Below are 17,626 nucleotides of genomic sequence, written 5' to 3'. Positions count from 1 at the left end.
GTGTTTTTCCTGGCTCTGGTATAGAGCACTGGGCCCCAAAGCTGGTTCCCCTGGGGTACCTGGCCTCCTGCAGACCCTGGCTCAAGGCCTTCCACAGGAATCTACCCACTCTCTGTGGTTCCACTCCTCAAATGGAGCTCTCTCAGCCCTTTTATAAGGCCTGGGTGTCCATTAAGCCAGTGGTCCCCAAATTGAGGGATTTTCCCCCCTAAGGGGGCACAGAGGAATGTTCTGGGTGGCACAGCAGGGTCTGGGCCAGCCCCCACAGGAAGTGGGGAGGAAGCACCATCCAGCCACGCCCTGCCCCCACCTGCACCCCTGGACTCAGCCCCTAGCTCCCAGCCTGACTGCGGGTCCACACCCAGTCCACGGCTCCAGCTGCCACCCCCAATCCAGCCACAGCTCTACTGCCAGCCCCAGACCTGCAGCTCTGCTCTCGGCCCCTAGCTCCCGTCTGGCTGCAGCTCCAGCCCCAGCCTCCCCCCGACTTCCAGCTCCAGCTCCTGACCATGGCTCCTGGGGGGGGGAGGGGACAGGGGTATGGGGGTGGGGGAGGCACAATATGAAAAATTTGAGGATCACTGCATTAAGCTATTACCTGACCCTCCTCAGTTCCATCCCTCATTAATTGTGAGGCTGACTCCATCTTCCCTCAAAGGGGCCAGCCACCCTGTGATGAGGTGTTTTATTGCTTTTACAAAGATATGTATATCCCTTTTGCTAATTGTTTTTAGAAATCCCTTTTGCAAAGCCTGTGCCTGTTTACTTCAACTATCATGTTTCCCTGAAGAAGTAAACTGTAAGCCAGGCTGGCACTTAAGTGCAGCTTAGCTGGTGTGTAGGCCTCACTCTGGCCCTTAGCACAAGGGGGAATTTCACTTTTATTGTAGAAGGCAGAAGCAATGAGAAGTATGAACTGCAAACAGCTACCATAGGAGAACACATATAGATGCACCGGCTTGATCTACTTTCCCAAAGTGCTACTATGCAATACCATCTGTCAGACCACGAATATCAGAAATAGACATTGTGGAAACAACATTTACTCCCCTCCTTAGAGAAACCTATCTATATGGTAATACCTCACACATGCACATACATACACACTTTTCTCTAGGATGACTCCAAATGTCACATCTTCCTTCCCTTTACAGTGCCATTAAATATGCTATATTCTAAATTGTAAAATCAGATAAAGATATAATCCATATTCAGAATGGACTCCATCTGATGGTTTTTTTTGGTTGCTTTTTTTTAAAACAAAACCATGTTTGGCTCAAAGCATGGTAGAATAGCATCTGAAACCACAAGAATATTTTTTAAATTGCTACTCAAGAACTCAGATTTAAATAATTTTTACAATTTAAAAATGCATCTGATCTCATAACTTAATATTTGAAACAGGTACGATATTAAATCCTGAAAAAGCAGAGCTCATCATGAAACCTGTAGAAACAATGGACTACATTTTAATCTCATTTTACCCCAGTTGGCGGACACCTGGAGTAACTCAGACACTTCAAAGCAAGTGTAAATAAAATCAGAATCTAACCATTGCAGAAGTTTCGGTACAAACCTTTGTTTACCAGGTTTCATACTCATTAGTCATGGGAATTATAGGCTAAATCCTGCAGTCCTGAACCAAATCATATTGAAGTAAATAGCAATTTAGACTGAATAAGGATAACAGGATTTAAGGATATTTTAACATAGAACAATCACATGACTAATGATCATTGAAGTTGCCTATTATGACCGGGACCAGCATTTAAAAAGGATTAAAATACTAGTTACTTCTGAAAATACGTTAAGGCATGATGAACCCCCATAGCAGTGGTTCCCAAACTTGTTCCGCCGCTTGTGCAGGGAAAGCCCCTGGCGGGGCGGGCCGGTTTGTGTACCTGCCGCGTCCGCAGGTTCGGCTGATTGCGGCTCCCACTGGCCGCGGTTCGCTGCTCCAGGCCAACACGGCCCGCCCCACCAGCGGCTTTCCCTGCACAAGCGGTGGAACAAGTTTGGGAACCACTGCCCTATAGTGTTGGTTACTTGAACAATAACTCTCAACTGTGTAAAGGTACTTGTCTATCCACACTAACATATTGAAAGCACAAGGTTAGACACCATATAGAGATGAGTGCTAGTAAAAGAAACTGGCTAGATCATAAAATCAACATCACTGAAGATCACATACAGCATATAATAGTAAAGGCAAAACTCATTCAGCTCCTGGTGTGTTCACTCATTCAGCTCCTATATTTGTCAGAGTCAATTTCTCCATGCCTGCATCCTACCTTCATCCCATGCACCGATTACAGAGGTCATCTGTTAATTGCAACCTAATTAGGCACTGCACGTTGCTTTTTCCAAGTGTTCACCCGGCTTATACATTCTCACCTGACACCTACATGAGGGAATTTGTCAGTTGAGTAGAACATCTATAGTAAACTTTTTGGTTATTCATTACACTAAACCAATGTGAATATCACTGAGTGAGTTGTTCTGGGTCACCAGACAGCATGTCTGCAATTTAGTTATAAGACAAACTTACATAGCATTTTGCAGCTGTGAATCTTAAAGAGTTTATATAAATATTAAGTCTCAGAATATCATGTGAGGAAGGTAAGTATTATACCTCCTTTATGAGTGAAGCACAGGAGTACAGAGAGGTTAGAGGACTTGATCTTGGTTACATGGCGAGTCAGTGGTGTCCACTATCTGGGGTGGCTCACAATTGAATGTGCCTATACCTCAGGGAAGACTGTCAAAAACAGGGCAGATACCCCAAACTGGTGCTAGATTCTATCATTAGATTTCACCAACCCAGTAACAAATGTAAACTTCCTGGTTGCATTATCAGTTTTACTATAGAGTCACAGACAGTCCCCTTAGGCTCTTCAGACTCTATTTTGCCACCCGGGTAACCTGGATTTAGTAATAAATGGTCACTTACACCAAAAAAATCACAAAATATTCTGGCAGATAACCCAAGATGCCTCCTAGCCAGACGTGCCAAACCCACAAAAAAAGAAAATGCAGAAATTGGACTTGTTTTTTGCTTAATTGGCTTGTGAGTTGCTTGTTGGGCTTGTAGCTTGTTCCCTTTTTCTTTTTTTTTTTCCCCCGGATCGGCTCCAGGCAAGCAGAGGCAAGGGGGGGAGAGAGTCAGGGGTGCACAGCGGGCCCACCACAGTCCCAGACTGCATGCCGGGGGGATCTAGTCACATAGAATGTTGGGGTTCTTGGGGATTGGCTTGTTTTGGCCTGGTTTGAAATGGGATTCGCTTGATTTTTGGCTTATTCTGAAAGTCGGGGTGCTTATTTACCACATGAAAGTTGGCAATTTAACTGATGCCAATGGAGAAGAAGCCAGCCCATCCTGTCATTGCCCAATCTCTGGATATGGAGAAAGTGTTGAGTTGGTGGAATTAAATGCCTCTTCATCACACTAAATACATGAATAACTAACGGTGTTGCCTGGCTTTTGAAAGTACTGAGCACCTGCACCCAGGCCCCTCCTGGTATTTCAAGAGTTCTGAGCACCCATCTCCTTTTTCCAGTGGTGGATCCTTTCATAGTCCAACATAGTGGCTCTGTAGCTGCATGATGGTCTCAGGAAGCCCATGGGTCTGACTGGAGCACACCTCTCTCAAACAGTAAAAGCAGAGCACTGCATCACATAAGCATGCCTCAGGCTGTCTGACCTGTGTGACTAGAACTGACTCTCTCTCTCCCTGGCCTCCTGCGGTTGCTTAAGGAAGTAGAATGTTCCCAACCAAGAGATGCTGCAATAATTCCAATTTCCAGGGAAATGAGCAGAGGAGGAAAAGTCCCTTCAAAGAGCTGCTTGGAAAATCATGATGGAAGTGCCAAAATTGCTGATGAATTTTGTTTAGGAGGACAAAAACTTAGCCGCTGAACAAATGATAAATAAGATGCTGGCTGCACAGAAAAGCATTTCTACTTCCAATAGGTGAGATAGGAGAGAAGACACAGGTGGAAAACACCACATAAATCAGCGTAACTGATAATTCCTTCCCATTGCTAGAACCAAAACCAGGAGGACAAAAATGTGTCCATCAGGAAGTTAGGACTATCGGCAACTGAAAGAAACAGTAGGCCAGGTTCTGATCTCAGTTACACTGGTGCTCCACTGACTGTGATGAGGTGTACATACCCCAAGCTAGAGCAAGGAGGAGACCTGCCCTGCCCCCGAGAATCCACTCTGTCTGCCAATTGGATCAAGAGAATGTCTGTCTGGATTCAGCAAAGCAGCTACTTGAACAGGATGAGGAAGTGGTTTGGGGGCTCTCAGAGGAAAGGAGAAAGGAAAAAGAATCCTCTCTCGTCCCTGTCCATGAAGAAACTGAGCCAGGGCCCGATGGACCAACCACTAGAGGAACCTTGGTTGCACTCTGCTTGAAGAGCCATGTAGATTACAGTCAGGGCTGCTGGAACAATTTTTATAGTGGGGGGTGCTGAGAGCCATTGAATCAAACTGTAAACCATGTATATAATGGAAACCACTTCAAGCCAGGGGGTGCGGCAGCACCCCCAGCACCCGTAGTTCCAGCACTTATGATTACACTGTCCAATTTCTTGTTCTGGTCTGTGTATAAGCAGTGGTGAGCGGGAGCCGGTTCGCAGGAACAGGTTGTTAAATTTAGAAGCCCTTTTAGAACCGATTGTCCCACGCGGGACAACTGGTTCTAAAAGGGCTTTTAAATTTAACAACCGATAAAGCTCCGGCAGCTCTCCGCCCTGCTGGCGGCCCCAGCTCACCTCCGCCTCCTCCCCTCTTCTCCTCCCCCTCCCTCTCCCCCGCTTCCTGCGAATCAGCTGTTCGCGCGGGAAGCCTGGGAGGGCTGAGAAGCAAGTGGCGGCTTTGCACAGGTGAGCTGGGGACGGGGGGGGGCGCAAGGAGGGTTCCAGGGAGGCGTGGCCCGGCCAAGCGGCCCCGGCCCCGCAGCTCCGGCCGACCGGCTCCGGCCCTGGCCCAACGGCTCCAGCCCCAGCTGTAGCACCGCCAGCCACCTCCAGGCAGCGCGGTAAGGGAGCAGGGAAGGGGTGTTGGATAGAGGGCAGGGGAGTTCGGGGTGGTCAGAGGGCAGGGAACAGGGGGATTGAATGGGGGCAAGGGTCCCGGGGGACCGTCAGGAAGGAGCAGGGGTTGGATGGGGCGGTGGGAGGCAGTCAGGGGACAGAGAGAAGGGGTGGTTGGATGGGGCAGGGGTTCCAGGGGGCCATCAGGAATGAGAGGAGGGGTTGGATGGGGCAGTCAGGGGACAGGGAAGGGGGGTGGATGGGGCCAAGTGTCCGGGGGGGGCGTCAAGGAACGCGAGGGGTTGGATGGGGCAGGAGTCCCGGGGGCGGGGGCGGACCACGACCCCCTCGTGGGGTGAGGAGGAGGGAACCGGTTGTTAAGATTTTGGTAGCTCACCACTGTGTCTAAGGACTGAAAGGGGGCTGCTATGACAAAGGACCCTTCTGAACAACTGCAGCTGAGGAAAGCCTGGTATCCCCAGAAATAGGCTGGACCCTTAAAAAGACAGCATTGTAATTTGAGGCCAGAGGCTTCAAAGGGGAGTATTACAGTTGGAAGCTGGTGCCATTAAGAGACAAATATAATTTTCCTTTCTGACAATTTTCCTCCATTTTCTGAACCTGAAGCCATGGCCCTGGGTCCCATTCTTGTGTGATGGCCACCTCTTGGCTGATACCAGGGAAAAGCATGAGTCTGTATGGGTTGAGCTAAAGATCCAAGCTCAGTAGCTGGAGGCTGTAACAAATCCACATCCTTTGTGCATTGGGCACACACCCTGACCAGAGGGCTACATTGTGCACCATGACCCTTTCAAAGGAAACACTTTTATAAAATCCCTGGGCATTCTGGCTATTTTTCCATAAACACACCTGATCTTCTCACATAAACGTTTAATTACACACACACACACACACACACACACACACACACACAGCTATATATTTAGAGAAGGCAAGGTCAAAGGAATGCGCCTTCAACTTGGAGTGGAAGGTGGTGAAGTTTGTCTTGATCCTTAGTTCCTTTGGCAGTTTGTCCCACAGTCAAGGAGCAGCCCCTGAGAAATCTGTTTCCTGCACAGATGAGCTTTACCCTTGGAGTAATTTTCATTGTGCCTGAGAAGCAAAGTTGTTGAAAGTCATATGCCATTGAAGACACCGTATAAAGAAATCAAGAGGTGTAGTCTGTTTGCCCAAACCAGCCACTTCTGTTCAAGTAAAAGCATTATTAGCATTGATAGCCTATTTTAGAGAAATGCATTAGCAATGGGAAGAGCAAGTGCTTTCGTTCTCAAGATATGATCTGCCCATATTATTGTGAAGGTTACTCCTTACATTGTGTGATACTGTATTGTGGAGCCATGATATTTTTAGTATAATGCCCATCATCACTCAGTGTTATTTCTCCTGTAAATAAAGTACTCAGACATTCTAAGCCACGCCCAGAATGACCGGTCAAATGAAAAGCTGTGTCCAATTAATTGGTGTGGAATGCCATAGTAACTTCTTCCAAGCACAACAACAGGGGAATCTGCAATGACAAAGCACGTCAGACAGCTGCAGCACAAATTATACTCAATCCCAACTAGGATGGAAGCTTGCATTCATTCCCAGTAAGTGAGTAGAAATTGCCATAGTGGTTCATACTAATAATTTCCAGCTGAATTTAGTGCTAGTGAAAAGTTGCAAATGGAAATCTCTGGAGAATTAAATCCTCTATCTTCTACATCAGAAGTTCAGAAAACCCAGTGGCAGTGACAGCTTCCTCACCTCTCCCCTACCAATGTGCATTAATCCTCTCTAGGGTGAGAGGGTAGTTTTGTCTCTAGGATCCAGTCAGTTCTTGCCATCTCCACTGAGAGTGCCAGCAACAATGCCAACTGTAGTGCTGTTTTTCCCAGCATGGATGTCCATTCACTGGGAATTGGACTGAAACAGCCATATACATTTCACATAGATCATCGCAGAGCCATTAAGCCCACTACTGGTCAGGCTTTGTGTGTGTTATGTGTCCTGCTCTGCACCAGATCCAGAGCATGCAAGTCTGCTACTGCCCAGCTACAGCGGCTGGCTCTTCAGTTCAATCTGTAAAGGCTTATGTGTTTATCTCTAGAGATCCCTGGTCAACCCCTAGTGTCCACCAAGATGGCAGCCATCACACCATCAGATGGTAACAACTTTCAGTTACTATTGACCCAGATTAGATTTGAACTATCAAGATACAAAGGAAAGATTCTATATCTCAGTTCCCAAATTATTTAGTCCCTCACAAAGTCATTATATATTACACACACACACACACGCACACACGCACACACGCACACACACTAAAGCAATAGCTCTGAACTCATGTTCTTTGGCATACATAGATATTTAGAAGCTTTTCATAATGTGAATTAATGTTGTACTGGACAAACAAAAAAGCAATTTTTTTGTTTATTTCAAAATACCTATTGCTGTCTAAAGCAAGTGTGAGACAGCAAAAAGCAATGCAGAAACTGACTGGGGCACCAGGAAAATGCCAGTATTGCGTATCTCATATGCCCACCCAATCTAATGCCTGGTTTAGAATATCTCCTACACAGAGAAAAGCCAACTTTTGGGGAGACCTGTGGTTAAATTCTTTACATGGGTTAATGGGAGTAGGAGCTATATGGAATTCTACTAGTGTACTGCTCTGGACGATCTATTAGTTTCCAGATACTGTAATAATAAGACTTTTAAAAAATCATTTGTAGGGTAGAAAGGTGGTCTGAATGAAAACTGACAGAGTGATGTTCTTCTAAATATGCAAACAGACAATGAGAAACAATGGATCTGAGAGGTGTGAATTGCCCCCATATCTCTATGGGATATTGACTCTGAACCATAACGACAAATTCATGTCAACATTGTTAACTGCTTCACCTTTTATCACCCAGATGATTTGCATTTTAATTCTGACTGGAGATTTCAAAAGGTAGAGATGAGAGAGACATATTAGGGCATTTTATACATCCCTTGAGGCCACACAAAGATTTTACAACAGTATTTTCTCTAAGTGCTTTGTCCAGCCTAGTTTTAAGTGTTCTAAGCAATGGAGCCTCCACCCTTCTTCTTGAGAAACTTTCTACAGCCTAATAGATCTGTCACCATTAGGCAGCTGTTCCGGTTTTATTTTAGCCTAAATTTCCTTTCTTTATATATACTTTTGTCCAATTACTCCTAGTTGCCACTTAGGGCTCAAAGTGAGCCAACAGAAAAGAGGGAAAAATAAATATGGCTGTCACCAGGGACAGGGAGCCATGATGGGAAGGAGAAAGTTAACAGCAGCTATCAAGGGAAGGAACATGGGCATGAGTAGAGTCCTACCATTTTGACTTCTGGGTACCAGTAAATGACAAGGAAAGGGTTATATTCAACTGTCAAAGCAGAATCATTTACACTGAAGCAGGAAAACTGAATCCTAGGGGGGAAAAAAACACGCCTCTAAGTTCAAGTAGACAATGGATCAAACTGTCAAGGGAGGCTGCATTTCTGACCTCTCTGAAGATATTCAAGACAAGACTATACAAGAAGCTACTGTGGCTACAAGAGAAAGTTATTAAAATTATTTTGTAGTCAAGCAATTTGGGGGGGGGGGAGGTAGAGGAAATGGACTATATAACCCAGGAGATTCCTTCCTTTTCCTGGACTTACAAATCTAGTAAAAATCCATGAGAAATGTTAATCACACGTACCGTAATCACATTTCAAAAGTGAAATATCTCTACTTGTTTTCCCAAAATCATCCAAAAATTCATCCATGTTATGGACTAGGTATGGTAATTTATTTAAAAAACCCTCACATTTGAGTCATTTTTCAGTTATATAAATTTGAGTCTTAGGCACTGCAGCAGCTGAAAAATAATCTTTTTTAAAATTACTTCATTCTCAGGAATAAAGTTCAATCCTAGTCAGATCCTGAATGGCAAATTTCAATCAAAAATGGATTTTTACAGCCCAGGTACATAACCTAAAGAATAAAGTTCATGATAAAAATAAACAATACCATAACCTGAAGCAAATTTTCGCAAATGATATAGTACTTTAAGGGAGACTTAGCAAAAGCAGAAAGCATATGAATTGTTAATATAATTGGTAATAATTACTGCAAGCAAATGATAGTTACCAATTTAGATCTATAATCCATGAGACAGATGGAGGCTTTGCTGTGAGTGTATGAATCAAGATTGGTCACACTGTTGAACCTGTGATGTAGAAGCAAAAGGATTACAATGTATATGATAAAGATGAACAAAGAAAATATTATACAAGCATAAATTAACTGCAATAAATGGACAAGTTATACTAGGAAAACTCTGCTGATTAAGGGCCAGAACCTGCTCTCATTGAAGTTAATGGAAAATTTTCCATTGACTTTAACTAAAACAGGAGCAGAGGCTGAATTGTAGAGTCTCATACAGATATTCAATGAATAGCTATTTAGGGATACCAGTCCATAACATAGATTCATAGATTCTAGGACCGGAAGGGACCTCGAGAGGTCATCGAGTCCAGTCCCCTGCCCTCATGGCAGGACCAAATACTATCTAGACCATCCCTGACAGACATTTATCTAACCTACTCTTAAATATCTCCAGAGATGGACATTCCACAACCTCCCTAGGCAATTTATTCCAGTGTTTACCCACCCTGACAGTTAGGAACTTTTTCCTAATGTCCAACCTAAACCTCCCTTGCTGCAGTTTAAGCCCATTGCTTCTTGTTCTATCCTTAGAGGCTAAGGTGAACAAGTTTTCTCCCTCCTCCTTATGACACCCTTTTAGTTACCTGAAAACTGCTATCATGTCCCCTCTCAGTCTTCTCTTTTCCAAACTAAACAAACCCAAACATGATTAGAGGGACACAGTCTAGGTTATATAACCAAAAATCTACCCTCCAGGTAAGTTCTTGACATCTATAAGGGGAATCGTGGTATGTTTCTTGCAGACAGGCAGTGAAACGAATTGAACCCAGAAGAAAAAAAACACCTTGAAATACATCCATACATAACTTTGGTTTTGCACATTATCTGGGTCAAATTCTAATCCATTACCTTGCTACAAGGACCAAATATAGTAGGACTTGGCAAAAGTCATTGCTACTCCACTTACAGAAGGTCTAAGTACAAAATAATACTTGAAGTCAATAGTTACAGATTTACACTAGTGGTAGTGAACAGAATTTGGCCCTCTCTTACTTCTAATTAAACCTAGAGGCCAAATGTATCTCTGATGGAACTCCCCAGGAGTAAAGGGAAAAACACCATCCCCCTAATATCTTGTTTGACTTTATACTGTACTGGTACACTAGGTAAACTGTTTTAACGTGGGGGCAAATTCAGACCTGACGTAAAATGTAATGAATTTGCATCTACTTACTCCCAGGTCTGAATTTGTTCCAGTTTTCCCACATAGGAGAATTTATCTTCTGCTGTTTTAACCTATTTGATGACCGAATTGTATATTTTTATGCTGATAGTTCACCTAGACACAGGTTCTAATTTTGTGCATAATGGGGGCTCTAGATCACACTTAGTTCTTCCCTATATACATATTCCCCATTTTCCTCAAGATGTTTATTAACCAACGTCAAAGAGAACAAGAGGGGATAAATATCTGACATCAGCTGCTCCTGCAATTCCTGGACATGAAGTTAGAAGAAGGAAGGGTTTTCGAAATCTTCCTTCCCCTGCCTACTCATCCTTACTGCATCAAACGTTGCTACAACAAAGCGTTGCTGAAAAATTCTTCCTCTTTCAGATCTCTTTAAAAGCAATTTCCAAAATAACATGGTGATTGTCATTTTTTTCAGCCTCAGTCTTGACCCGACTCTTCGGAATCTAAATTAGATTTATCTAATCTTCAATTATTGTTTTAGAGAAAAAGGAAGTTCTGTGGAGCAGCCTCAAAACGTAAAACATCAGAGTTACTGGCACAGAATGGGAGCTTAGAAACCCCTTACTGGCGTAGTGGCGTTATTACAAAAGACAGCGCCCCACTTCACTGAGAGATTGTGATTATGAGAAATAACTTTAACATGTGCAATAGGAAGCAATGTGCTCCAATTACTGCATGGGAGTCAGGAGACCCGGGTTTTATCAACTCTGCCTACAACCTGCTGTGTGACCTTGGCTGAGTCACTTGCACTCTTGGTGCCTCAGTTTCCCAGCTGTACAATAGGAATAACATTACCTAGGATCTGTCGTGAAGGGCTTTGATTTCCATGGATGAAGTGTTATATGATCGCTACGTATTCTATCCCCGAGAATTCTCACACTGACTTTTGGGATAAGGCACTTACGTTACAACAGACATTTAACCCTTCCCTGAAGTTGCTCCCGCTGGTGGGGAAGAAGCGGCTAAGCCAGCCTGCTGTGCTCCTTTGTGGGTGTGAGGTGGGAGCAGGGCCAGAATAAAGCAATCCAGAGCCCTATGCACACATGGTATGGACCCCCTCGTGACTAACTCCACTTGCAGTGGTGCTGGCAGGAGGGTCCCACCTATCCCAGAGACATACGGGCAGCACCATGAGGCCCCTTTCTCTCCCCTAGAAGGAGCAGCAGGGGGCCCTTCCCCACCTAGAGAGGCAGGGGATGGCAGTGGGGATTCTCCCAGTACTTACCCCAGCAGTCAGACTGTGTCTACTTGGGTGAGCGGGCGGGGCCTGCGGCATTTTCCTCCTCCTGTCCCAGAGCCCTATTGGCAGTACCTCCCAAAGCAGCGGATCATGGGATTAATACCCCGTTCCGACGTATAGGACAGTTCACACTGCTCAGTTATACTCAGGTCACATTTGAGGGTGTTTCTTCACAATCATGAGGTCTAGAAACTTTCAATTGAAAAAAAATAACACTGAAAACTGAAATTCTGACCTCATCATGTGACAGGAGCCTTAGGCATGGGTTTATAAGTGCCTATGCCTTAATCCAGCCTTGGGTGGAGGGTATCTTTAAAGGGGCAGACTGCTCCCTACCCAGCAACTTCCCAGGGGTGGGGATCTAGACTGGAGCTATGTTTGTGTGGCAGCTCCTGGACTCAGCTATTGCTGTCATGCCAGCAGTGCAGGAGGACGGTCCTTGTTGTCAGACATGTCAAAGGTAGAAATCATACCTGGAGTTGAATTTTACTTGTTTGCACGGTGAAATATCCAGCTGTTGAACAGATTTTTTATTATTATTATTATTATAATCTAAGATGTGTTTGAGTTAGTTTCACAAATATCCCTTTGTAAGAATCCTTTGTATATTTGGAATAGCAATAACTTTTCTTTAGTGGGGTATAATTTGAGAAATTATATTTTTTTTGCTGCACTATCCCAGTCCGATACAGTCACATGTGCTAATCACATTTTCCATCAGCGATGACAACAGAATTCACACAACGTATAAAAAAGTCATTCAGAAATGTGTTTCAAGCAGAGACAAAACCCAAAAATTGCAAAGAATGGACTAATGGGGGATTATTTTTTTTTATATTTGGAATTATCAGGGGGTTACAACATATGTATTTTTGGCCATCTGATTACTGAAAGGTTGGCTTGTAGGATCATCCCTCAGGACTTTTGCAGAATGTGTCTCTTCTCTAACTAACACAGTAAGGGTTCCAACATCTTTTGCTACAATCTGAGATCTTCATCGTTGAACTGACCTGTAGCATAGCCTGAAAGGCTTTTAACTTGTATGTTCTATCACTAAGTGGTGCAAAGAAACACTATTAAACTCTCAACCCGTGCACTATCATTGGCCCTTCTGACAGGGAATAATCTTGGGTGGAACAGTTGAGAAGAATGGCTGTTTCTAACACTGAACAGTTTGTACTCGAGGGTATGGAAAGATGTTCAGTGTATATAGTGAACGAGAATCCTCTTAAAATACTACTTCTTCCAGAAGGCATGGAGTTAAACTTTTCACAAAGGCCAATGGGACTTGAATGCTTTTGAAAATGTTACCCTTGAGCAAAAGGCACGTATTTCAAGAGGCCCATCTCTGTTGACCTGCATTTGAAATCCTATGATGTATTAAATGCTAAAAACAAGAACTAAATCAATCTCTTGCACCACTCTGCATCTCCATGACATGCTAACCCAGTGCTTTTGAGGTGAACTGTTAATTAGTTTCGTCTTCTGAGATTATAAATGCCTCAGGGTGGGGACTGTGTTTTACTCTATGGACTGATCAGCACTAAACACAACAAACACAAACATGCAAGGACAATATAATTATACTCCCCTTTTATACAGACTGGGAAACTGGGGCACAGAGAAATTAAAGGACTTGTTGAACATCATACAGCAAGCCAATGACAGGGTGAGAATAGAAGTCCAGGAGTCCTGACACCTCCCATATTCTATTAGTCCCCAAATATATCATATAATACCCCCCAAATATATGGGATGAATAAGTCTCTCTGCTTGATGCCAAAGATCAAATATTTCCTGACAGTGGGTGATGACAACTCAACTCAATTACAGTGAATTGAACAAGCTTCCGAAGACATGCATTGAGTACCCTGGGACTCTGGCCACAGTATACATTTTTACAGGGCAGGGTTATAGTTTAATACTGGCTCTTACTTACTAATATTGAGAAATGTCCCAAAATATTTAATACCATAATTTCTAAGCCAGAACTATTTAAAGAAAAACTGATCGACAACCACAACACAACAGCCTACTTCACAACATGAACAATCAATTGACCTGAATGTTATGAGATCCCACCTAAAATGGCAATTGCCCTGCTACTGAGTACACTGCATATTAACAGATAGTATTCTACAAGGACTGTGATGCCTGAAAGAAGGTATGCCTTGGAAGCAGGGGGAGGAACGATGGCTTTGTTACTAAGAACTAAAAGCGCCATGTGGCATTAATTCATCACAATTTAGTACCAATACATTTTCAAGCAAAGAGTGCAGTACAGCTTTGTGAAGATTACAAGACAAACTTGATTATAAAATTGGATTACCTGCCAATTACATTAATCTGCTTTAAATCATTATTATAAATTGCCCTGGTATAACAGCCTCTTAAAGACAGCGATTACTCCAAGGTCAGGGTAAAAACATATACTACACCTTACATGGTAATGAGCCTCAATAACCATAAAGAGGAGAAAGGCTTGTTTAATTTCCTGCACATAGAGGTATATAGGTCTGATCTTGTGCCATTGGAATCCAGTGGCAAAACTCCCATTGAATTATAGGATGCAGAATCAGGCCTCTGAGCCTAGGGGGTTGAGCTTCCTCCACTCTTATGGAAGTCAGCGGATTTGAGAACATGTAGCCCTCCCAAGACATGCTCAGTACCTTGCAGAACTGGGCCTTATTTTTTAATTTTCTCCAGAAGAGAACCAGAAGATTTGTTCTAATTTTAGTGTGACATTGCCTTTGATCCTACAGGATAATAATATCAGACATCACGTGATGATAACATGCATGAAAAAACTTGAAAAATAGGGGGTTTGTTGCATTTTGATTAAGAGCATGTCTCTAATACAGGTGATTAGCTGGACCGGGTGAGACAGAAGCTGCACAAGAAAACTGGTAGTTTCTCAGTTCATTTGTGTAGGCCAGTAGATCATGAAGTGAAGCTCCAGTAGCCACCCCATAGTCAAAGCTGAAGTTGCTTCCCATTATAAACCCAGTTTTCAAACTCAGTTGTCTGGAAATGAACAGTTAAGAGATCCATACTCTTCCTCACTCTCTATAAATTCTTCTTCATTCTATCATCCATCCAAGCGTAACTTTCTTCCCTTGTTTGGTTCGGTAATGGAAATATGTTGCTGGATGCCTATTGTTGATTTTTATGTATGTATATTAAATGCAAAGATTTTGAAAGGAATATAGTTTCAGAGTGCATTTAGCCATGGCAGAGTGCCATAGATTTTTTGATCAAATGGTTGGTAGAATAGAAGAATATTTTTATGAATAGAATTGGAATGATTGATCTGTTTTGTTTTATACAGAGTGCTGATTACATGCTGTTGCAGATTAATGTGCATATAGAGAGAGTTTACAAGTTTGTATTTTTAACTGTATTGTGTAACGGTGGACATACATATGTTTTGTAGCAAGTAATAATGAATCCTATTAGTGCAACAGTGAGAGAAATTCTATTCCTCTCAAACAGAAAAAATGATTTTACATCTCTTAGTAGTTTGAGGTGTTTCACTTTTGCATTTTTTGAAAATGTTAGGGAGGGGAGTTAAGATTGGACAAGAGGGAAAATCATGTGGCATGACAAAAATTGCTGAATGATTACAGAGCAGTGGGAAAGCGGTTAAGTGATCCCTTAACTGTTTGTTTCCAGACTTTCCAATATCTGGAATTTTTTGACGTTGCAGAATTTTTGCAGCTAAAGTATATTATTTCAGCCTTCACTCTTTTTTCCATTTCGGAATATAAATATACTTTTTTCTACATCACTTTTGAGTTTTTCCCCTTAATACTATAAGTATTACAGAAAATTATAAATAGTCCAATCCCACAGTCCCTAATCAGGCAAAATTTCCTCGGACTTCAATAGAAATTTTGCTTGCAGTAAGGACTACAGGACTAAATATAGAACTCATCAAGCAATATCTTTAAAAAAAAATTACAAGTCATCCTAGCTGTATTTATTCCAATTCATCAGTCACCATGTCCCAATAGACTCTTTAAAGAATTATTATTTTTTATATATTTAATTCAGTACATTGTATTGTGTTACATTATTCCCAGACTACCCTTTGTTTACGATTTATAACTTCAAAAATGCTCACCTGGGTTTTAAACTTGGCATAGAAATTCTCAGACCAAAGAATGTGTCATTGACACAATGTATGGTGTTAATCCTTCTGGAACCTACTTTCAATCAGCACCGTAGCACATTGGGATTGATAACAGGGACATCATCCAGGTGTACCAAATCTCAGTGCTTATCCATACACATCACAACTTCTCTATAGCATGGGTTAAAACAGAAGCACAAGGCAGTGACATTGGCACCCCTGGATTTCCTTTCACTCCTTCCTTTCCCCATTCTCTCTTTATAACTGTTTCAAATTAAGCAAATTAATTTAAAAATGGGAGGAAATCAGGTATATAATAGAAGGCAAGTAAGCAAGGAAAGTCAGAGTTAGAGCAGACACTCCTTTAATTCATCCTTCATTCAGCCCCAAATGGTGCATCTCTCTCTCTCTCACACACACACACGCACAGTAATGCTGCACAATCCCAAGACCATAGCGGGTTTCTAAACTGCCTTTCCTTTTGATAAAATAACTCAGACTTTACTCTTAATCCTGCTCAAACTCTACACTCTCGTATTTGTTAGTTGTTGCATTATGAGTAGTACATTTTCACCATATCAAGATAACGCCTTCTTTTATAGGAATGGGGCAGTCTCCATATACATCTAATACCGTGATTGCTTTTCTGTTAGGAAAGCATCTAAGTACAGTGTGGGCACTACCAGACATAAGTAATAATAGTACCTAAGGAAAGGGGAAATACAGAGGGTCTGTGTTAAATTAAAAATAGCCCCTAGGAAGAGAGAGCAAGGAGACTATATAACATCCTTTAAGAACTCTGGAAGTTAAATCACACTCTTCTTTTCAGCTCTGTTGGCAATAAACACAGCGGCTGCCAGGAGTCACTGGGTTTTTGTGGCCATTCGGTTCAGAAAAGGGGTAGTTACAGCAAACAGCGCGTTGGCTGCAGTTCTCCAGGGTCCCAGCACCTCCTGCAGCAGAGAGCCCCTGGGGGCTTCGCACTCTGCGGTTCTGCTGGGGGGCGGTGGCAGCTTTGGAAGCGTCTCGCGGATTGTTGTTTCACAGGGGCCGGTGCCCCAGGTCTGAAATACACCCAGCACCTCCATGCCATGCCCGAGCCCGCTGGGCAATCAGCGCCCTGCTGACCGTGCCAGGCTGCCTGTAGGGCTGGGAGCTGCCTGGGGGAAGGGGGGGTCCAGCCTCATCTCGCCCCGGGTCTGCGCCCAGAGGAGCGGATGGGATTCTCCAGCCCGGGCACCTGCTGCCCGGCGCCCCACGCTTCGGAGGGGCCGGGGAAAGTTGGAGCAGCCCGGCCCGCCGCGATCGCTCTTACCTTGGGCGCAGGCGGCGCAGCCTGAGACGGCGCCGGCTGCAGAGGGCAGGCGCACAGGGACCCGGCGGGTTATCTGCCGGCGGAGGCGGAGGCACCAGCCCGAGCCGTGCAGGGCTCCCCGGGGCTGCGCGCAGCTGAGCAGAGCAGAGGTTCTCGGCGGCTCCAGCCCGGGCCAAGAGCGGGAGCACCTGGGACGGCCCTGAGGGCGGAGCTAGGGGGGCTGGAGGCGGCTGCAGCCGCCTGCCCTCCCCGCTGTGTGCTGGGCGGCTGCTCACCGGCGCTGCTGCTGCTCGGTCCCCGCGCGGAGCCGACACCTGCGCTGCTGCGGGAAACCCAGCCAGAGGGAGCGCGGGGCCCCGTGGGCAGCCCGCAGGTACAGGCAGGGCCAGACTGCGCTCCGCCCTACCTGTGCGCACACACCCTGGTAACACCCCAGCTACACCTGTGTGCACACACCCCGGTAACACCCCAGCTACACCTGT

At 44.1% G+C, this 17,626-nt stretch overlaps 1 protein-coding gene across 1 annotated transcript in view; it reads right to left on the bottom strand.

Moving 5' to 3' along the window:
- LOC113406512 (ras-related protein Rab-3B) overlaps positions 1-17,187 on the bottom strand; it is a 134,468-nt gene extending 117,281 nt beyond the window's left edge. Inside the window, exons 1-2 of the mRNA XM_026651761.1 lie at positions 17,145-17,187; positions 9,188-9,266 (exon numbers count right to left, since the gene is read on the bottom strand). Of these exons, the coding sequence (XP_026507546.1) occupies positions 9,188-9,208 (21 nt within the window). The 5' untranslated portion in view covers positions 9,209-9,266; positions 17,145-17,187. The remainder of the gene's footprint in view (positions 1-9,187; positions 9,267-17,144) is intronic.
- Positions 17,188-17,626: the final 439 nt, after the last annotated feature.

Source organism: Terrapene carolina, unplaced genomic scaffold (genome assembly GCF_002925995.2).
Source record: "Terrapene carolina triunguis isolate 2854851 unplaced genomic scaffold, T_m_triunguis-2.0 Scaffold102, whole genome shotgun sequence".
Classification (NCBI taxonomy): Eukaryota; Metazoa; Chordata; order Testudines; family Emydidae; genus Terrapene; species Terrapene triunguis.
The sequence above is the reverse complement of the archived record's forward strand: the minus strand, read 5'-3'. Positions and strand labels throughout refer to the sequence as shown.